The sequence below is a fragment of the Cucumis sativus genome, chromosome 5, assembly GCF_000004075.3.
Source record: "Cucumis sativus cultivar 9930 chromosome 5, Cucumber_9930_V3, whole genome shotgun sequence".
NCBI classification, from domain to species: Eukaryota; Viridiplantae; Streptophyta; class Magnoliopsida; order Cucurbitales; family Cucurbitaceae; genus Cucumis; species Cucumis sativus.
Genome location: NC_026659.2, coordinates 31,722,584 through 31,744,856, shown reverse-complemented (window position 1 = coordinate 31,744,856; position 22,273 = coordinate 31,722,584). Strand labels below are relative to the sequence as shown.

General features: G+C 32.8%; 3 protein-coding genes across 8 annotated transcripts; 1 reads left to right on the top strand and 2 right to left on the bottom strand.

The window, feature by feature from the left end:
* Positions 1-140: 140 nt before the first annotated feature.
* LOC101208555 (putative methylesterase 14, chloroplastic) lies at positions 141-4,745 on the top strand. The gene is made up of 6 exons (XM_011657812.2): positions 141-944; positions 1,514-1,573; positions 2,633-2,872; positions 3,163-3,306; positions 3,558-3,692; positions 4,212-4,745. Exons 1-6 carry the CDS (start codon positions 699-701, stop codon positions 4,482-4,484), a joined length of 1,098 nt encoding a protein of 365 aa, XP_011656114.1. The 5' UTR covers positions 141-698; the 3' UTR covers positions 4,485-4,745.
* A 433-nt stretch (positions 4,746-5,178) lies between these two features.
* LOC101208317 (regulator of nonsense transcripts UPF3) lies at positions 5,179-11,910 on the bottom strand. 2 transcript variants are annotated; one of them, XM_011657811.2, is made up of 13 exons: positions 11,631-11,910; positions 11,117-11,223; positions 10,717-10,812; positions 10,542-10,640; positions 10,244-10,323; positions 9,782-9,877; positions 8,785-8,908; positions 7,984-8,042; positions 7,301-7,796; positions 7,015-7,107; positions 6,800-6,912; positions 6,660-6,712; positions 5,179-5,863 (listed from the first exon to the last, which is right to left on the bottom strand). In XM_011657811.2, exons 1-12 carry the CDS (start codon positions 11,768-11,770, stop codon positions 6,674-6,676), a joined length of 1,542 nt encoding a protein of 513 aa, XP_011656113.1. In that variant the 5' UTR covers positions 11,771-11,910; the 3' UTR covers positions 5,179-5,863; positions 6,660-6,673. The 2 variants fall into 2 exon arrangements, with proteins under 2 accessions (XP_011656113.1, XP_004141560.1); XM_004141512.3 differs by having other exon boundaries at positions 7,301-7,775; positions 11,631-11,909.
* A 1,840-nt stretch (positions 11,911-13,750) lies between these two features.
* LOC101208072 (agamous-like MADS-box protein AGL11-like) lies at positions 13,751-20,723 on the bottom strand. 5 transcript variants are annotated; one of them, XM_011656123.2, is made up of 9 exons: positions 20,574-20,723; positions 20,053-20,296; positions 15,878-15,959; positions 15,558-15,619; positions 15,114-15,225; positions 14,714-14,755; positions 14,525-14,566; positions 14,210-14,373; positions 13,751-14,065 (listed from the first exon to the last, which is right to left on the bottom strand). In XM_011656123.2, exons 2-9 carry the CDS (start codon positions 20,232-20,234, stop codon positions 14,062-14,064), a joined length of 690 nt encoding a protein of 229 aa, XP_011654425.1. In that variant the 5' UTR covers positions 20,235-20,296; positions 20,574-20,723; the 3' UTR covers positions 13,751-14,061.
* Between the last annotated feature and the right edge of the window lie 1,550 nt (positions 20,724-22,273).

Below are 22,273 nucleotides of genomic sequence, written 5' to 3'. Positions count from 1 at the left end.
TTGTTTGGAGAGCTGCAACCGCCAAAATCGATGGAAAATTGAATGAAAAAGCTGCATGGCTTTAAAAAGTAGACAAGTAACATTTATTATCCTGAATCCGCTGTATTAATTTAACCAAGAGTAAACAATTCTTCTTCCATTGAACTCTCCCTCTCCCCCTTCACGTTTTCAACTGCAATGTTGCTGTTTTTAGCTTCTTCCCCATTTACAACCTCTTCTAAAAATTATCAATGATTCCCAAAATCAAATCTTGCTGTTTGTTACACGTCTGCCATTATTATTCCTTTTTCTTCCGTTGAGTAATACTATTAAGATTCTGAGGTGATTTGTAAACATGGGTTGTTCTTTTCATTTCACACGGATTCACCATTAAAAAGTCTTTTTGCAATTTCCATTTTTTCAAAACCTCAACTCGCCACGACCCTTTTCTTTCTTTTTTGTTTCCTTTCCTCTCTCTTATTCAACAACTCTCCCTTTTCTTCTTGCTTTTCCTTCTTTTTCCACCCACTCTCTCTAACTAAACTCTTGACCAAAAAAAATCTCATGCTGAATCAAATCCCCCTCAAGGGGGTGGACAAAATCCCCAATTTCTCTCCTTAGACTTCGTTTTTTTTTTCTTTTTTTCAAATTCTTCCTGATTTCTTTTGGTTTTGAGTTCAAAAACTTTGTGGGTTTTGTTTGGAATTAGGTTCCGAATAATGGGTAATAGCCTAATTTGTAAGTCAAAGAAGGATGTCAAAGAGATTGGATCTCGAAGCAAGAGAATGGGTCGGTCTCAGAGGAAGTTGCAGAGTGAGGAAGAGTATTTGCAGAAGCAAGCTCTCTCATTGGCTCTTCAACAGCTTCAATTATCTCAGAGGTTTGATGGATCCACTTCCAAAAGAATTGGCTCGACAAGCTCTCGAAGACGCAATCTCTCCGATCCATTCTCTAATGGGAAGCAGGTGGGACTTCATTTTGTTTGTTTGTTTTTTTATACTCTGGATTACATATTTTCGGGATGATTGAATCTTTCAAGAAAAGTGGCTCATCGTGATTAACCTCTGTTTAATTTTATGGTCGATTGCCTTTTAGGAGTTTTTCATATTTTATAATCTTTGTGAGTCTACTTTTCAGTTTTAAATAGTTCCTTTTTCCCTTATGGTTGACCTTTTCAGGTTATCATTACTATGTTCTTTTTATCAGTATGAAGAGAATGAATGATCTTTGCTTGCTTAATTATAGACGTCAGAAAGTAACTTTTAGGTCATTAATCTACCATGTGATGCAAATTATGAGATGTCTACCAAGCCATGAATTAGAAAGTAAAAGACTATTGCAATGTAATCAGTAGGATCTTAATGAGTTTTGGACCTCGTGAGCTATGGTTTCATGGCCATATATTGTAATAATGACATTGATGCTTGCTCTGAAGAGCTGCCATTCAGTCAAGCAAGTTTATCGTTGTTTTTGTGACCAAGATCTATTACATTAGAACTTACAGAGACTCGTGTTGTCTTCCTTTCTGGGTCAGGGGAAGAAAGATTCAAAGTTGTGTGGAGCAGATGTGGCTTCTGGTGAAGCAAATCTGCAGGTGAGGCTTAGAATGTCTACCTTTTTCTTTTTCTTTCTTCGATTTTTCCTTTTTTTGTTGTAGTTTTGCTGAATTTGAATGCAGTTTACATGACATGTTTCATTTTTCTTTTTCAATTTTACTTCTTGCTACTTCAATCACTAGGGAACAAGATAATCTTGTGTATGAATGGCAGCTTCTTGCTTCAAATCTTCTATAATTTTCTTTCTCTTACAATTGTCCTGAACCTTAGTGTTTTACCCAATTGCTGTCTATGCTAGATCCTCACTAGGGGTGTTAATATTTAGTATTTTTTGCACCGGTGAAAAGAATTATGATGAATTTAGTACGCTTTTGGAACCAATAAGAAATGCTTACCTACAAACCTTTTATTATTTTTGGTTATAAAGTCAAAATGTATTTTTTTGAATTCTAAAAGCATGTAAAGGAACTTAAAGATGCTTATAAAAGCATGTCATTGTTGTTTCTGAAAAAGTGCTTATGGAAAAAGTAAGCACTATTCTCAAAAGTTATCCCACACGTATGACATTAAACAAGTGGATTCTTAAGTAAAGTACTTTTTAATATGCACCTTGAGAAAACACTTAAATTTTTATTTCTAGTACTATAGATTGCTTAACTAAATGCAATAAAAAAGTATACACTTTTTAGAATGTAAAAGCATTTTTATCAATCTTGAAACTCATGCATATCCCGTGCCCAATATCCACCCTGGAAATATTTAGCAATGATCAATAATGGTTAGTTGTAATAATTAACCTGCAAATTTGTTAGTTAGTGCCCATACTCCTTACCAAAAAAAATTTTTCTTGATAAAAAAAAAGGAAAAATAAGAGAAACATACAGTTGCTAGCTTACCTGTTATGAGATTCTGTACCCTTAACATTAATCATCTCACTATTTCATGTAGAAAGGAAACATGGTGATCTGTTTCTTCAGTTCCACTTTTTAATGAGACAGACATGTCTGTTAAATTTTGGAGGTGTATAATGTTAAATTTAGCGATCATTCTTACCATGAGTGGGGTTTGCATTGATGGAGTTTCACATCTTTTTTCAGGCACCAGATTTTGTGGAAAATCTGAAAGAAAAAAAGTTTGTTTTAGTTCATGGTGAAGGATTTGGAGCTTGGTGCTGGTACAAAACTATTTCTCTACTAGAGGAAGTCGGATTGTCTCCTATAGCCATTGATCTCAAAGGTTCTGGTATTGATCTAACAGATACAAACAGGGTGAATACTCTAGCAGAGTATTCAAAGCCATTGACTGATTATCTACAAGATCTTCCTGATGATGAAAAGGTTGGATAACAAATAACAAGGGATTGTTTGTTGGAGAGCTTAGTTTAAAGATTTTCTTTCAAACAGTTGTTTTTCTTAACTTAATCTTAAGGTTAAGATGGTTTTAAAGACAATCAACTTCGATGGTTGACTTCTTAGGTGTTTATAAGTATAAATTAATAATGTTTATAAACACTTAGAAAGTCATTCCAAATGGGCTCTTCTTCTAGTTGAAATTTTAGAAAGCCATTTTTTAAAACGCCTGTTGCCTTTTGGTTGTGTATATGTTAACAATTGTTGGTATTTTGAAGGTTGTTCTAGTTGGCCACAGTAGTGGAGGCGCTTGTCTTTCCTATGCATTGGAACATTTCTCAAATAAAATATCGAAAGCAATTTACGTCTGTGCAACGATGGTGGCTACGGGCCAGAGACCTTTTGATGTATTCATGGAAGAGGTATGTGGTTAGATATAGAAAGTCGCTTGGTTTGACATTTTAGGAACTCTCTGTTATTTATATGGATGATATAAACCAACGAGCAGTTTCTATGGCTAAATATTGGACACTCTGCAACTTGTAACTACGGATAACATTTTGTTATATGATATGAGATTATCACAAGCAAATGAGCTTTCATTTTAGGCATACATGGATTTTGTGGTCTAAATTTGTTTTTATATGTTCCCTTACGAATAATTGTTTTGCAGCTAGGATCTGAAGAGATTTTTATGAAAGATTCGAAGTTTTTGATCTATGGGAATGGAAAAGATAAACCGCCTACAGGATTCATGTTTGAGAAAGAGCAAATCAAAGGGCTGTACTTCAATCAATCACCTACCAAGGTATTTTCTGACCTTTTATACATAATTGCCTTGCAACGGTTTTTTGTTTTCTTTTTAAATTGCTTTTGTTATCATTTCCTGAACTATTTGAAACAACTGTGACTAGGTGGCTTTAAAGGTTATTATCCCATTCATAACTTTGGGAAGATATATGTGTTCGATGTTGAAAATGAATTGTGAAACATACCTGTATGCTTTATTTTCCTTTTTTGTGTGGCCTACCGAGGATCGTTGAACAGTGTTATTTTCCAATCAATCAATGATTTATTTTTGGTGAAATATCAAAACTAGGTGTTCATGAACTCTGAGTTTAGTTTAGAATCTCTTCCGGTCATTCATATGTATTTTCTTCTGTTTTTGAGTAGTAGGAAGTTGTTCTACTTCACGTTGTATATGCTAGATTTTGACTAGGGGTTAATATTTATACGTTTGTCCATTGTATATTCGTTTCTGAGTGTAAATATACATGGTGATTTGATGTGAGTGAGCTGAAAACTAAAATGGTTGGTGGCGATGCAGGATGTTGCCTTGGCAATGGTTTCAATGAGACCCTTCCCATTGGGTCCAGTCATGGAGAAACTCTTACTATCCCCTGAAAACTATGGAACTGGGCGCCGATTTTTCGTTCAAACACTAGATGATCATGCACTCTCACCTGATGTTCAAGAAAAGTTGGTCAGGGTAAATCCACCTGAAAGAGTTTTCAAGATAAAAGGCAGTGATCATTGCCCTTTTTTCTCTAAGCCACAATCACTACACAAGATTCTCCTGGAAATTGCTCAAATACCGTAATCTAGGCTCACTCTCCATCTGTCTTATAGAAAGAACAAAAAGAATTTTTTTCCCTTGATTTCATTTCTAAGTTATTTATTTATAGCAGAACCCAAAAAATCAAAAACAAAACGAAAAAAAAAAAAAACTTGGATCCAGACAACTCATCTCCGGGTGTTAGAGTTTTCAGTGGTATAAGAAAAAAAACCATAATCTTTTCTATTGAAATATAAAGTTGAAATAAAATGAGAAGTAAGAATAGGATCACCAGAAATAACAAAATCATGAGTTTGGGATGTGAACATTAGAAACTCAATGAACTTGCTGTTCCTATTAAAAAAAAAAGCATACCATAATCTGTAGGAAATATCTCAATGGTTTTAGAGACCAAAAACGTTTCAGTAAGATGATAATTCAACTCTATAACATAGATCCTGGTATGGTAATGTATTTACTTTTACTAAGTTGACCTATATTACATCTTAGACCTCAAACTATGACAATAAACAGGCAAATGCAACTGATCTTATTAATTCTAAAGCAATAAAAGGATGTTTGGCTCATGAATCTTAATTAAAAAAAAAAAAACTACGTATCCATTGACGGAATCAAGACTGTGATGTAACACTAACATATGAAGGAAAAACCTGTGCAATCAAATGAATGGAGGTCATCAGACCAAATAGTACAACCATAATATGAAATTATAGCACAATGGAAAATAAATAAAACTGATATATATTAGTCGATAAAAACACATCATCATAATCCATCACATTTTTCATATACGACATGAAACAGTATAACTTTGATGTTTCTGATTCACTGCCCCACGCATAGAATCAAAGTACAATTGTGTACCAACCACCCCCAGTGAGATTATGGTAAGTAGAGCACTACTAAGTACTTCCTACATTCAGCTTCCAAGGGAAAAAAAAAACTTGGCTCGTGACCAAAACATCAAGCAAAGGGAAAGTTGGAATCTCCCTCTTGGCTTTGATCTCCTGTCATTCGAGCCACGTATGTATGTACCAGCACGTTCCTCCAGGTGAAGCAGTCACACTTGGTATGTTGGGCAAAAAAATCAGATCATACCAAACCAAAATCCACAACCATATTTGGTCTTCAACCAAAGAAACTTCGATTTCGTAAAACCAAAAATCCATAGAACGCACATTCGGTCTTCAACCAGAGAACCTTGTGTTTTGTAACCACCTGTATACGACGAAACAATTGCAAGTCTTGCAATCCAGTTCACGAAACCTATTACTGTTACCAACTGCTTCCAGGGCGTATCTCCATTTTACATGATGCCTTCTGAGGATGTGCATTAAGTCCTCAGAATGGAGATAATCCCCCTGGAAGTTTGAGGAACCATAGTCCTGTCTGGATGCCACTATCTGTTGGATAACATAGACATCATTACGGTCATGATCCAATGGAAAACAATACACGTCCTTGTTGATATAATAAACAAAAAGACCGAAAGACCTAAAGACAACAAACAACAATATCTAGCCAATGATCGGTGAAAATATGACCGTACAGCAGGCATATGATGAATTCAAGGAGAATGCATAGCAGCAGTGAAGATGGGGAAGTGAGGAATTACATTAAAGGTCATAGTAGGTGAGCAGTACATCTTTCAGCGAAAGAATAATAATATAGAAGTAATATGTAATAACCTTCATAGCAAGACATACAATAATAAACTTCCCCCTTCTGATAAATTTGTCCGTCCATGTTGTGTTTTAATGTACATGCACACTCATATCCTTTAAGAAATAACAGTATATGCCAACTTTTTGTTGATTGTTAGACCTTTCTGTCATTCTCACTAACTTGACGTTTCCTATTTCTTTCAAAAATAATAATAAAATAACGAAGTTCATAGCAATTAAAACATACAAGAAGACATTACCATAAACAAGCTAAATTTACATGCCAAATTATCGAGTACTAAGAATATTAAAAGTGCTAAGAGCCATGAAACTATCATGAGTTGCATGCCAAATTATGTATCTGACAAATTTCAGCATAATGGATTTAACATGTGCTATATGTACTTCAAACCAGAATCTTTAGTTAATTTTGAACTTCTCAGTAATTCAGTTGGATGTCCCTAGAGAGAAAAACCTCATAAATGATACGCTCTTAAAAGAGATAAAAACATTGCTAATTTGTAAAAGAACTCACATGATTTAATTATGCTAAGAACCTGAAGATGACTTCTGAACCCATACTTGTTTCTGCATAGGCATGAAAGAGAATGAATTTTTAAAAAAGAAATGATCGTGTAATACAATACAGACACTAGCTTGGATGCAGACGCGAACCTCATGACCACCAGCAACACCTCTTTTGGATGGCTTCCCTTCATTTGGGTTCAAAGACCCATCATCCTTCATAACATGGCCAGCCCCACGACGTCCAACATGTCTAACAGAACCTAAAGAGAGCACAACGAGTTTTAGATTACCTAAAGTAGAAAGTACCTGGAAATTTTCTTAAAATAGTTGGACAACGTAAGAAAAGTGTGAGAAAGTACAACCATTTTCCACCGAACTGTTACGCCCACTCACAATGGTTGTAACATCCCCAGTCCTGCTTCCATGAATATCTTCTTTCATTTCCCCACGGAATGCTGTAAGTGCATAAAGATATATAGGGTCATAATTTCATATGTGAAACATTAAGTACCAGTATAAATACACAGCTCATCAAACAGGATGATTTGACACAATGATTAAGGTTTGATACTTCAATAATATGATTGTATATTATAAGCAAGTAGTCTCTTTATCTCCATTCTCCAAAGGAGTATAATAGTCGAGCACCTTCAACTGAGTCAGAAAGCAAATGACTAGATTGTGGAACAGAGGATTCCTCAAGTTGTGAGACTGAGGCATCTGAACGACTGCGTGGTGCCCAGACTCCACGATCAGGTCTATCTTTGTTTCTTATTCGTTTCTCTTGCTTCTCACTAGCACTACCCAGGCCATGAAGTTCCTTTTTACTAAACTTATTGTCTGAAGCCCTTTTTCCATCCCCTTCTGAACCAGATGGATTTGGTTCATTACTGGAGATATCATTAGACCCAGATCGAGCATTAGTGGGACGAGGTGGACGCTTCCCGTTGTCCGAGTTCAGGATCTGAATCTTTTGATGAGACTGAGCTACTGATGAACTCTGTCCATGACGTGCTTCATTATTTAAAAGAATGCTTCTGATCACGCCTCCACCAGCCTCACGCCTATGATTATGTTTTGATGCACTTGCAGGAGAATTCCCAGAAGATGTAGCACTCTGCAACTGTAACATGTCATCAGAAACCTGGAAAGTATCATTATCCATCAAATGGATAGGTGTTAAAATTCAAGGAAAGAAAAAGAATGAAATTGGTGCCCTCCCAAAATAAGCCTCGAGTGAGATTGGAAATCATTCATGGAAGTAAATAGTTCTGAAGAGAGAAACAAAAGTTGTAATCACATAATTAGTCAAGAGAACAAAAGAAACATACATGAGATATATCTCGCTCCTTTCCCTTGAGAAGCAGAATTTTTTTCTTTCCAAAGTCAGCTGTTACAGATACATATGAAATAGAGCCTTCAAATTCTAGACTGCAAGTTCATTATAAACATGTAGAACATATTGATGAATTAAAAGAAATAAGTTTGTAGCAAGTCCAATGCAGCAAAAGAACATAATTCAAAATTTCAGACATGTGTTATCTACTGGACGACCTTGTTTATTTTTTCCTTTTCCTGATAAAATAATTTGATAAGACAAAGCAAAGGTGCCCCCTTCCATCTCTCAAATATATCACTTCCAAGTGTTTAAGGTAAGCCAATTGTGCCTATGTTAAATGTAGGTCCAAATATTATAATTCTAAAACCTGCACATCACAATATGGAAAAATCCCAGCAAGAAACAACGTGATAATTATTAATAAGGAGAAAAATTAGATTTTCAAGAGCATTACTACAGGGCTCTGGGTAATTTGAAATGGCAGAAGCGAAAAATAGTTCTGAGAACTCCTCCACAAAGAAAAATAACAGAACAAGTCGCATCATAACAAGCATGCATAGGAAAAAGTTATTTAAAATTGCAAGTTGGCAGCAGAGTAGGGCATAAAGTGTTTATATATTAAATCAAATAGGCAACGTTCCTCTGCTCCTCAATGACTAGTAACACTGAATTGATAAGAGAGTTTAAATCACTCATTCTCAACAGTCTACTAATAAAATTTTGGACCAATAACTTGAACAAAACATGACAATTTAAATGACATAGCCAACCACAAAGACATAAATAGATATACCTGTACCAACATCTGAAATTCCAATTGCACTTGAAGTAGCCGACTGATCCTCTCGCCTGGGCACCAAAATGAAATTTGACTTGTCTCTGCGGTTTGTGTTCTTTACACTGTCCTTTAAGATATACTGCATGTATAACAGAAATTATAACTAAAACCTTCAGACCAAAAATATAGAAGACGCAAGTTGTTCACAAAAAAGGATAGCCAAGTCTGACATCTAAGGGCCAAAAAACTAAACCATCAATTCCAACATTCATGGTTCATGACCTTGAGGTGGTCTAGTTGGATACAGTTTAGGTTGGTTTCTGCACAGTCAACAACTCAACACCATCAATATCATCACTTTCAACTCCACCTCACCGTAAAGGAAGAAACTTCCAAGAATGTCAAGGTTTTAGAGTGGCATGATTAGAAGCAAGGACTTGCAATAGGTAGTTGACATTATAGATTATATCAGAGATGCTTCCTATCAAAAAAAAAAAAAAAGATTATATACAGGGACAATCTTCCTTGGTGTTCGGGCTGCACCAATGCATTCATAGTAGGGGAGCATTTGAGGATTTAGATCATATCACATCCTTTAGAGATGACAGTTTGCTGCCTTGATTTCCAACTTTTCTCGAGGCCTTCAGAGTTAGTTTGGTTTGTAATATAGATTGTGGTCTTATGTGATCAAGGTTGTAAAATATTTCACTAGATTTATTTTAATGGAATACTTGACTAAAGAGCAAGGGTTTTGAGAGGTCTTGGGAGGAGATTGAGACCAATGCTGGTTTGATGCCTCTCTTTAGGCATATGTAACCAAGAACTTTTGTAATTCTCCTTACGGCATTTGTTAGTTAAAAATACTGCCTTACCCCTTGGATCTACGACAAGCCAATAAAGCTTATTTTCCCAAAAACAATAGGGCAGAAATAATGAGACACTAGCGAGAAACAAATTAACACTTGGGATCTTATAACGTTAGGAAAAGAAAAACATTGAAAGTAGCACATGCCTTCTTTTTCTCCATCCCTCGCTTCATGGAATTCGACTCAGGCTTTCTAGATGATGCTGCCCCACCCCTTTTAACCTTCCGAGGTACTGAAGATCCCTATTGAATCAAAACACTTAGCATGAGATAATGAGAAATTGATATATTATAAGTTAGAAGAGGAATAAAAATCTTCAAGACCACATAGGCAACCATCCTAAGACCCTTTGGATTCATAGAATGCATGAAATTAACCCACATGAAAGGAAAAGAAACTGAAATCATTACACAAGCAACAGATAAATTCAAACGGAGGAATGTCACCTCAATGAATGTATTAATATTGATTTCTATATGGACAGAACCAATATCTTGTGAAGTAGAAAAAATAGAGTAAAACTAACTGGTTCCAACCTTCAGTGAACAAGTAGATTCTAGAAATAGCACACATACAGGTCCATTCTATTAAGAATACAGCAATCTCACCTGTGTTCCGCTTTCAACTGCTCGTTTCTGGCGTACAAACTCCATGAGAGGGGTAACAATTGGAGTTTCTTTTGCAGCACCTAAGAACAAAAGTGGATACATAAAACATCTAGAATTATCCAAATTTGGAGTTGATAGTGTCCCTCTGGCAGTTCATAGCAAGGTTACAGAATGACTATTCAGGAACTTTTTGGCCCTCTATTTTACATCATATACATATTTGGTAATCTTGCAATGAGTAATGACTTTACGAATGCAAGTAATGTCAATAATCCAGTAAGTGAACATAATAACAAACCAGATTGCTCTGCTTCTTTCCTTTCCAATTGTATTTCAGCACTTGGAAGATGCTCGGCAGGCTTTGCAATAAGTTTGAGAAACTCCAAATAATCTGGATCTGCTTTCATCGAGAAAAGAAAATTTACAAAACAAGAGCAATCACTTATTCCATCTTCTCACTAACTAATCAATACCTTTGTATATTGTCCCCTCACGACCATCCTTCTTGGTAGATGATCTTGGAACACGCTGTGAAGGTGCATATTCAACTACAGCCTTATACTGAGCACCTGTAATCATTTGATTAGAATAAGTTAACTTCAATCAAAACTCTAAGCATGTTGAACGAAACATGTTTTGAACAATTAAACATTTTCACTGTAGCGAAGGTGATATGTAGTCAATTGGAAAATGAACATCAGAAAACATAAAGGGGAGCAATCTATATTAAGCATTGGTGTCATTCATAAAATTGTTATCTCCCACTTCTCAGAAATGGGTTGAGCTTCAGTGAACCACCCACAAAATCCATAAGAAACAAGAAGCCACCGATGAGTTCAATACAGGAAAAAGAGAAAAAGCTTTCGGCTTTACCCTTCTCATTAACGAAAACATGGCCATCAAAGAACTCGGCAAACTCAAAAACATCTTCAGGTCTGGTAAAGTCTATGTAGGCTCGAGCGTACCTCTGGTCCTTCTGACTGCAAAATTATTTCAGAAGAAACCTCTGAATGAGTAAAAAACCTTCAGTATTGTGAGCTGTAGTCCATAGAAACCAAGAGAAAAGAAGAAAAAAAACACAAAGTATAGAACACGATTTTTTGATTTAGTATCCGGAGATGACAATCATAAACAACAATTGAGCATGAAATTGAAGGGGCGTCCTAAAGCAATCATTCTAATGACACCAGCCCCCAAGGAAACCACGCAAGGGGGAAGAAAGAGGATAAAGCACACAAACGCACAATACGAGAAATACCCAGTTGGCGAAAAGCGTTAAAGAACATCCAGATTTCTGAAAATAGAAGGAGGACATGATAACAACATAAAAGTGAAAACCCAGTTGGGAAGAGTAATTTTATGGAGAATAGAGAAAAAAGGGGGAAACCTGGTCTTTCCGGGACGATAGTAAGACCAATTAAAGCGACCAGCGAATCGATCATGAATATGGTGGAAGAGATCTGAGTGAGAAAGAGAAGGGGGCAAGTGCCTAATCACTACTTTGGTCCTCTCCAACGGGTCCTTCATCTGAAAAACCCCCCCGCACTCGCACTGCGAACACCAACAAAAGAATTCGAGAATTTCCCCTCCGGCTTTTGGTTTCTAAAATCTCAACCAAGTCAAGAACAACAAAATGTTTTTTGGGAATTGGGGTTACTAACGCTAACGACGAGAGTTCGGAGAAGAAGAAACGACCGAAAGCTCGCCTAACTCTTTTGGGCTTCTTTCATCTTATCAGGCCCACTACTACATCACCTTCGCCCCCAACCAAAGGCCCAAACTCTTTTTTTTTGTTTACATCAACATTTAGAACGTGGTCCATCGCCCATCATGATAGAATTTGACAAATTTTACTATATTTATAAACTTTTTAAAATGTTGTTATATACTTCATTGAAATGATAGAATTTGACAAATTTAGCTATATTTGTAAATTTTTTAAAATGTTATTATATATACTAAGTTATTTTGAATCTAATTATTATTCCTTTTCTTTTATCTACAAATCTACAATATTATGATAATTTAGAGTCTATATTTTCAAAAAGAAAAAAATTATAATTTAAAAAAGATATCATTGACCTAGACAAGCCACCCCTAAACTTATAAGATTCACGTATAAAAAAAACAACAACAAAAGTAGATCTAACAGAGGATACAATATCAATACAATAAAAAAATCACAAGTAAACATAAAAATAACAACACTAGGATTGATAGCCCAAAACCCTTCATACCATAGGAAATATAGAGCTTGTTCTCAACACTTTATCGTAGAAAAATGTAAAATCTATTATATTCTTATTTTTGTTTATGTTGTTGAAGCTATATATATTGAAAATTAAAGTCTGAAATGATGACAAAGGTATTGTATATACTATATATGAGCCCTTTTACCTTAAGCCTACCTAAGTGAAAAGCTTCACCACATACCTAAGGAAGAGGAAACAACAACTACTCCAAAATGACAGATAATGGCAGCTACAAATGTTACTTTCGAAACATATATATATAGGAATTTCTATTTGAGACATTTAATGATATCCAAACCCCCCATTAAGTAAACTATATGACAAGGATATGCATATATAACTGCAACACACATAGCAATTGTTAACAAAGACGATATGCACAAATCCTATTCTTTTCATAGCAAAACCACTTGTAATGAACATAATCACACTAACTACTGATGCAAAGAATGACATGTAATTTGTAACCAAATAAGCTGTGTGTAACCATATCGTTACTGTAACCAAATAACGATATGCCATGCCACCATTGTTGCAGTTTCAGCTATACGAAAATTTTCAAGTATTGGTACTGTGAAATCATATTTAGCATATTTTACTTACCAGAAAAATGAGAACTCTGTTTGCATATTTATTATAACACTCTAAGCCTAGGATTCAAAAATCAGATTTAAGCAATGGATCGAAGACTCTAATACTCCTCTACGTCCCATACGATATCAGTAAAGTATATCTCGTTGGTATAGGTAAGTAACTTTTACTTTTTTAAGTCATTATCTTTACCTTACTTTGATCATGTTCTAAGATTTTTCGTATTTAAATATGATATCGGTTCAATCATGTCCCCATTCTAACTTAGAACATTACATTACATTTATACTAGTAATATATATATATAAAAAAAAATATGTGACATTTCATCAATATATGAAGATTCATATTAGTGTCTTTAGAAAATTCATGTATGCAACCATTTGTATATGTAATTAAATCCATTGTCATTCTGTAAAGCCCTATTTATGAATTTTGCATTATGCCTTGATATTATAAAATATACTATACCTACAAAATAATGTGTATAATATATAGCACTTATTTGAACAACAGTTTAATAAGAGAGCTATATATTCTCATAAACAGAAAAGAAAAAAAGCTAAGAGTTGAATGGATTAAACTTAGATAAAACCATATTTAAGAGAAAAAGCAAGAAACTTAAAAGTTGCCAAAGTTTCACATTCCTACATATTGGTCCATGTAGCCACAAAAAATCATCCATAGAATTACATATCATTAGCATTAGAGTCATTGTAGCATATTATATATATCATATCATATGTATGTAGTATATATAATAACATTTATATAGAATTTGAAACACACAAACTGCAAATTAAATCACATCTCACGCTCTGATCATCACTGATCATTGAGTAAAATTAATTAAATTTTGTACTTCAGAGAATGATGGGCATATTTTATTTTAATTCTTTTTTGTAATCTCAATGATTTTCTGAATATTAATTAAAACAAACAATTGTCCCCATCATTTTGGTCTCCAAAACAGCATCACCTGTGGTATCACAAGAGAAAAAAAAAAGAAAAACTCAGAAGATCAGTATTGACTTTTTGGTTTTATCCAATTGAATCTTTCTTAATGTTAACATAGATTTTGAAGATGTGTTGATGAGAATAAATTAAAATAAAGAAAGAATACCCAAGATGAAGCATTTTCTTGTCTTGATGAGAGTAAGAAACAGGTCCAGCAGGTTCCATGATATTGGGAGAGAAGAAATTGCGAGAGTTAGCCAATGCTTGTATTGCATTCAGTTCTTGTCCAGATACCATGTTTGCTTGTTGAACCCTCTCTACTTCTGCTATCTGTTTGATGTTTGAAACACATTATATTAATTATAGTCACCAAATGTAGCATCAATCCTATAATATATATTGTCCATTTCAATCTCCCATCTCTCTGATCTATATGTACATACATATACAAGGAATCATAATGTTTGATATGTATACATACCTTGGTTCTAATACACACATTTTCGTTCTCCAGCTCAATCTCCTAATACAACGAAAAGCATCCCAATTATATATCTAAAGTTTTATATAAATTGAAACAAGAAATTCTTTCGTTTTCTTTTACCAAAAGTTCAGGAATTTAATTAGAAAGGTATATGTGTGTATGGTGGTTTCAGTCTAGATTACTTACCCTTTTCTGAAGGTACTCAATTTCTGCTAGCAACATTTCGTGCTGTTCAACAAATTAAGAAGACAAATATATATATATTACTTACTCTTAACTTTATATAATTAATCATGAGACATTCTTGGAAAAGAAAATATAGCATAGCTTAAACTAATATAGTATTTGTTTTTATCAAGCTCGCAAAAGTTAAATGTTGTATTTTTTTCCCACCCCATATTGTAAAACAAAACAAGACAAATATACAATCTAATGTCATGATCACAAAATTCAAAAAGAGATGTAACGTTCAAATGTTTTGACAAAGAAAACACTCACATCGCCCAAATACTAAATATATATGCATAGAACTAGAATGCATATTGTTCAATCTTCAACTGATAGAGAAGAATGTATATATAAAAACCTTCTTTGATCTGATTCTAGTGATGCCTCTTTCAAGCCTATTTTCAAGCTGCTTGAGTTCTTTGACAGTAAGAGCACTCAAGGAGTCCCCCATCAAGTGCCTAACAAGATTGCTTCAACACATGAGAGTAGCTTATTCAACCCCACCTTTCATTTTTCTTTCTTTTTTGGCTAAATATATAATCTTTTTCTTTTTCAATATTTTATTTCCCTCTTTTCTTTCTTTTTCTTTTTCTTTCTGATTTCGTCCCTAATCTTTGTCTTTAATACCTCTATACTTAACACACACACTCACAAAGAAAAATTAGGGACGAAATTGGAGAGAAAGAATACAAACAAAAGAGAGACACAAATATTAAAGATAAAACTATATATTTAGCCCAATATTATATATTATATATGTTTATAAATGGAATGGCGTATTAAAGTCACTAATAATAATAACCTGTTGGAATTCTGAAGCATTTGTATCTGTTGACGCAGTTTAGCCGATTCTTGCTGATAATACTTCATATATCATATCATAATAACATGTTAGGCTTCATGAATATTAAGAAATTTGTGAAAAAAAATCTATATCATAGCTAGAGAAAACTTTTAAGACCATGAAACCAAATAATTTAACTTGTTATATATTATAACCTTATGAATTTATTGAACATCGTGTATGTGTTATAACACTCACTTTTGAATGTCTAAAATTACTCTCGAGATTTCAAAAATAATTAATTAAGGAGAGGGAGAGAGAGAGAGAGAGAAGCTGACTTGAGTATTTAGTTCAGTGACAGAGCTAGTAGCTGAGCTATCAGAACAAGCCTTCTTGTACCTCTCAATAGTTGTTTTGATGCTGCAATTTTCACATATAATTACACAAACCAATTTCCATTGTTAATATTCTTCATTACCAAACATTCATTCACTCTTTTTTTTTTTTGTTTTTCTAATCAACACAGCATATTTAATCTTAAAATAATTACCAATTCAACGGCCAATTAGTTAATATATAATTGGAAAATGAAATGACATTGGAAACCAAATATCACTATGTACTAATGTAAGAATTGCGGCTTCAAACCCGTTTTACTACTAGACTAGCTAATTACTACTATACACAAACAACATAAAGTCGAAAAGACCTCGAGCTCTTGGATCTACACTCAAATTTTGCAAGTGCATTTAACATGTGAGCTTGCTTTTTTCCATAAATTTAGGGGAGGAAAACTTCAAATAATCTGCAAAACCTTTTAGGTTTTTAATATACTAAACTTTTGCTACCAAATTCTCAATGTTCTGCAACCTTAACTTTGATTATTTTATTTTAGTGTATCATTTAGGAAAGTCTTACACTTCTAATCATAACAAATGAGTTGCCTTTTTGTTCAAAAGCAAGGCTTACCTTTGCATTACATTGTTAAAATGAGAAGAACAGCTTAAAATATATATTACAAGTAATTCTACATACTAAATTAAAAATTTATCGATTAGTAATAATACATACTAAAATTTTGTTATATTTTGGAAATATATTGATTTTTTCCCCTATATTTTGAACACATTCCTATTAAAATTAAAGTGTCAAACATATTTAATCAGAAAAATACAAAAACAACAATAATAATAAAAGTATTGGCTAGATTTTTATTTTCTTCCTTCCCCTAAAGGTTTTTTTTTTTTTTTGAATGGACGACAGATATAGATTTGTACCTTTACTTTTATTTAGTTAATAATAAAATGTCTTAATCAATTGGTTTGTCTTAATTAATTGATGAAAGCAAATAAATGTGTGTGTGTGTGTGTGTGATGAAAGTGACTTTAGAAAAGCTAACAGAAGATATTTAGGAGCAAGATTTTTTTAATGGCCAAAGCAGATGCAAAATCACTTCCAATTATTGCCTAATATATGTAAATGTGTATGTTCAGACACAGATCCTTCAATGAACTGAGCTTTGTCATGAAAATGATGAAATTTCAGAAAACAGACTGTACAATCATATTATTTAACATGCTTCATTCTAATTTCTTTATATTCTTTAATACCAAATTTAATTGCCAGTTTTTTTTAGTCCCAACAATCAATAAATATAGACCAAGATGGTTTGGATCAGCTGTGTTCTCTGAGAAGTTTATAAAAGGCCATCTTAACCCTTCTCTCTCCCCTTATCACGTATTTGCAAAATAAAATAATAAAAATGGAAACTCAAATTTTTAGAATCACTAATAGAAGTCAATTAAGAACAAAATCATCTCATTTTAATATTACTGTACCCTTAGTTATTAATAATATATGGCTATGATAGTAGGAGCCACTCACCCAAAACAAGTTGGAAGGTTTACAGTTTACATATGAAACATTCTTTCTCTCTTTGTATAATCAGTATGTGAGTGTGTTCAAATCTAGATATTCAAAGCATATGAGAAGACTGGTAGTATAATGGGCAGTCTCTGGTATTGGTCATTTATTTTTTCTCCTAGCAAACCCTACAAAAATCTCTCTAATGTCAGGAGCTTAAATTTTTGTTGACATGAGAATAGGCAATGGTACCAGTAGGTTTTGTTTTGGAGGGTTTTTCTATAAATTTGAAAAGAACACCCCATGGAAGAAAGAAAAAAATAGCAAAGAGAGAAAAAGGGAGATATGGGGAATTGAAACAAACTTAAACTAATTATGATAGCTTAAAATGGAAAAGTGAAAGAGAGATGGTGTATATATGTATGGGCTATAGATTCTGTATAGAGATTATGTTTATGGATATTTACACAAAGAGGGAAAAATACAAAGGGGTGTGAAAAAATGGATATGCAAAAGACAAGTGTTTTGAATAGTCCTATAAAAATTTAAATGCCATTGGAAAAGCTTGTTTCAAAGCTGTTTTGTCAGACCTCACACTCTTGGTTTTCTCAAGCTTCACACATAAATAAAACTAATACTGATCTTTTTACAGTTTACAGGTTCATTTTTTTTTTTAAAAAAAAGGTTTAAACGTAGGTTTGAATTAGTACAATTTCAAATCTTAGTTATTAGTATGAATTGATACTTTTCATAATAAAACAGAAAAGGAAAGTTTTGAACAAGTTAAACAATAATACATTTCTGATAAGAAACATTGTTCTAGAAAACAAAATAATTAACCATATATAGTTATTAAAAATATTGATGGGGCAAAAATTTGACAGACAATAATCTGATTCATTATTAAAGAACATTAAAACACACACTCACACAAACAAGAACAGAAAAGCCAAAGAAATAGGAAATGTTCTTGGAAATCAACAAAAACAAGTCCAGAAAAGCAGATGATACATAATAAGAGAAGAAAAAACATCTAAGTAAAAAAAGATCAAAACATAATGAGGGGAGAGAGACTAAGCTAGGAATTGGATATGGAGGACGTTTACAATATATATTTACAAAACACGATGATTAGATTTTCTTAAGCTTATTAATTTGGATACTTTTATAGGTTTCATGATTATTCTAAGAATATGTATACTTTATCAATATTTCTATTTTCATGAAATTTTAAAGAGTTGTTTGTGCAAAATGAAACAAAATATTTACAACATTGATAGATGATTTAATAGATCTTATAATTTAAAACAATGTCTCAAATTTAAATTTGGAAAAAATAGGACAAAAAACTTAATTTTTAAAACCCAATGAGGTTATTTTTAACAAGAGACAAACAAGGTGATTGAGAAGGTGCACTCAAATATTTCAACTAAATTTGTTTACAAAAGGACTTCTAATTCTGTAAAAATTAAAAAAGTTGTTATTTATAATGTTATTTTGAAGGGTTGGTCGGAGGTGTAAGGTTTGAAACCCTAGAAATGAAGGGAACATTGAGTTTGAAAAGGGAAGAAGTGTTTTGTTTTCTTTCCCTTTTAATGTAAAATGAACAGTTGTTTCATTGTTGAAAAAAGATGACATATTTAGGGCAGAATTTTGTTAAACATAGCTCATGCCTCATAAATCTAAACTATACAAGGAAACCACACTTTTGATGAATATCCATTCCAAATCCAACACAATGAAAAATGGGGTTTTGGCAGTCATATATATGGCCAATTTTTTCTTACTTTTTCTTCCTCATCCTTTGTTCATATTTCCCTCTAGGAATAAACCATTAGGAATAATTACAAGTTTAGTCCAAAAACTTTACGTATCGGTGTTGTCATTGACATTGACTTTGACATTCTAGCCGAGATTCCCCTTGCTCACATGTGAAAACTCTCAAGATCCATACTGCTTCTTTTCACAGTGGGTGGGTTGAAAGTCTGTTAGTGAGTCTATCAAATTTTGTAACTTCTTAATAAGTTGTTGAATGTTTAGGTTTGTGTATATTTAGTTGTTAAACATTATAATTTGTTAAATAAATTACCCTGTTAACCATTAAATTTTTGCATCAGTATAATATTTCCTTGAAATTTCAATCTTGTGTCTAATCAAACTTCTTAAAAATTCATGGAAATACTGGGTAGATACTCATGTGAAAGTTGAGGTTAAAAGGGCTTTTGAAAGCAATTTTTTTCAGAAATAAAACTTCCAACTTCGAGATGGCCGATAGAAGAAGTTGTATAAGAGTTGAGTTACAATAATAATGATCATTTTGAGAAAAGCAGTTAGGAATAAGTATAAAAATCTTATTTTTATGGACACAAAAGTTAAAAAGTATATAAACCAAGACTAAATCTATATTATTACTTATGGAGGTGATTAATTAAACACAATATTTCTTCATGTATGCCCCTAAAAACCCAAAAGAAAAAAGGAAAAAAGAAAAAGAAAAAGAGGATGAAGAAGATGAGGAAATAATTAAAAGTAATAATTAAGTAGAAGTTGGAATAATATTAATGGTGTGGTATAGGTGTTGGGGAATGAAGTAAAATATGGATGAAGAGGAAAAGAATAATAATAATAATGGAGGTAGGAATGGAAGAACCTGTTATTGGAGTATTCATAGAGACGGCCACGGCTGGAGAAGACAATGAGAGCAACTTCAGCATCACAAAGAACAGAGAGTTCATAAGCTTTTTTCAAAAGTCCATTTCTTCTCTTACAGAATGTAACTTGTCTATTTGTTGTGTTCTCTATTCTCTTTATCTCTATCTTTCCTCTCCCCATTATTTATATGATCTTCCAATAAAAATCCTTCTTCTGAATTCTTCTTCTTCTTCAGCTTCTTCCTAACAAAAAAAATTAATCAATTTTAATAATTACTAAATTCATTTACAACAATACATAATAGATCTTAACAGATCATCATCAGTACCTAAAGTAGAAGATGATGATAAATGATTTCTTTAGTTTTATGGATGAACACTAGATCTAAATGATAACGGAAAAAAAAAAGATGCATGAAGGGGAAGAAATATAGGAAATTAAAGTTTTTTTTTTTTTTTTTTTTTTTTTGAAGTAGGGGTTTGAAAAAAGATGATGAATGGAAATTAAGAAAAAACAAACCTTGGAGAAATTGGGGTTTGAGGTGAGAAGGAGAAGTTGATGAATGGGAAAGAATTTCCAATAAAAAGAAAGAGAGAAAAATGAAGCTTCTTTACTAAGCAACTTTGTGTAAATACAAAAAAAAAAAGAAATAAAAAATGTGAAGTGGGAGTTTGCCTAAAATTGATATAAGACATTGGAGTTAATAGCTGAATTAAAACTTCTCTGCATCTGCAAATTCCCACCACAACCAGCAATTCTTTCCTTTACTTTTTCTTTTCTTTCCTTTCTTTCTTTCTTTTACCTTTTTGCCCCTTTAATTTCTCTCTTCTTAATTCACTTACTTACTTACTTCTACAACAACACAATCTATTCTTACATATGGTCTTCTCTCTTTTAACTCATCACTTAATGCTCACAATCTAATCAACCCCAACATCACTCATTCCATCCCTTATCTCACCACTCCATATACAAACACACCCAGACCAAAACCCCACTAAATTCTACTTGCAAACCACACACCCTTTTCATTATATCCCTACATATAGAGACTGATCAGAAGAGTCCCTTGATTCAATATGATTCGAACAACTCCTCCACAAGATTAGGATATATCAATTAATTCTACTGCAATGTGTTGATCTTTTCTCATGCAACTTTTTTCTTTTAACAATATATGAAGAAAGGTATGATGGGATCCGTAAGCTCAAAGGCTAAAACTCAATTAAGACATCTAGGCGTTAGTGTGACATAGTTGAGATATATTCTATTGCGTCCATTGTTTTTATTTTCAGTCCCCACTCTCTCCTTTGATTATGTTGCTGGTCATATTAATTATTTACTGTCTAATCTTTTTTGTTTTGGCATGAAGTGCCCTTTTCATTTTTGTAGTTTTTTTTTTTTTTAATTGTATAAGTTATTAGATTCTTCTACAAAATAGGGTTATATGAATGTTGAGTTTTTGTTTGGAGCAAATCAAAGTTTCTGCCATGTGACCTAATCAAGAAAGATAATTCTATAACTATTTTTATGTTTTCTTCCATTTTCATGGTTGTTGTTGTAGATAATAACATAGGATAGAGGATGTTTATATTGAAAAATTATGATTTACAAATTACAATTAGTAGTTTATTCTAACATGATCACCATTACATCATGGATATCGATCTTTAGTATGATAAAAAAATTTGTTTGCTTTTTTGCCAAACATTAGTCATAGCTCAACAACAAACGTAGAATATTTGTTAGTAATGAAAAGAAAATGTATTATTCTCGTCTTTTACGTAACCCTTGAAAGTGTCACAAAAACATGAATATTTATATATAGATTTGAGACAAACTATACCGAAAGATATAGATTTTTTTTTTCCTTTTTTTGGGTTTCTATTATTGAGGTTTTTGGTTTGGTTGCTAAGTCAACGTAGATAAAAAAGAAAAAAAAATTGAATTAATTGATTACTTTTTGTTTGGATCACATTCAACACAACACTTTCTGAACATATAATAATTTAAATAATGTTTTTAAACTTATATAACTAAAGTTATTTACATACAATACATTCCTAAACTACCTAGCTTAGAGTTAAAAGTGGAGTTGTTGATTAAAGTTTGAATGGTTAGTAAAAGAAATTTTAATTAAAGAAATATGCTTATAATAAGAGAGAGGGAGGAGCATATGTGTAAATGTGTGTATAGATAGATATGGTGTTGCTGTTGCT

Bases quoted from the DNA above. Each gene is read 5' to 3' on its own strand.
- LOC101208072 (XM_011656123.2), bottom strand. From the start codon at position 20,234: ATGGGGAGAGGAAAGATAGAGATAAAGAGAATAGAGAACACAACAAAT. The intron at 15,620-15,877 runs GTCAGCTTCTCT...TGATATATGAAG, and splicing joins TCACTGAACTAAATACTCAA to TATTATCAGCAAGAATCGGC. The intron at 15,226-15,557 runs GTTATTATTATT...CATGTGTTGAAG, and splicing joins ATGCTTCAGAATTCCAACAG to CAATCTTGTTAGGCACTTGA.
- LOC101208555 (XM_011657812.2), top strand. From the start codon at position 699: ATGGGTAATAGCCTAATTTGTAAGTCAAAGAAGGATGTCAAAGAGATT. The intron at 945-1,513 runs GTGGGACTTCAT...TTTCTGGGTCAG, and splicing joins CATTCTCTAATGGGAAGCAG to GGGAAGAAAGATTCAAAGTT. The intron at 3,693-4,211 runs GTATTTTCTGAC...GTGGCGATGCAG, and splicing joins TCAATCAATCACCTACCAAG to GATGTTGCCTTGGCAATGGT.
- LOC101208317 (XM_011657811.2), bottom strand. From the start codon at position 11,770: ATGAAGGACCCGTTGGAGAGGACCAAAGTAGTGATTAGGCACTTGCCC. The intron at 10,813-11,116 runs GTAAAGCCGAAA...AAATGATTACAG, and splicing joins TGTTTTCGTTAATGAGAAGG to GTGCTCAGTATAAGGCTGTA. The intron at 6,913-7,014 runs GTTGTACTTTCT...TGCTCTCTTTAG, and splicing joins TAACAGTTCGGTGGAAAATG to GTTCTGTTAGACATGTTGGA.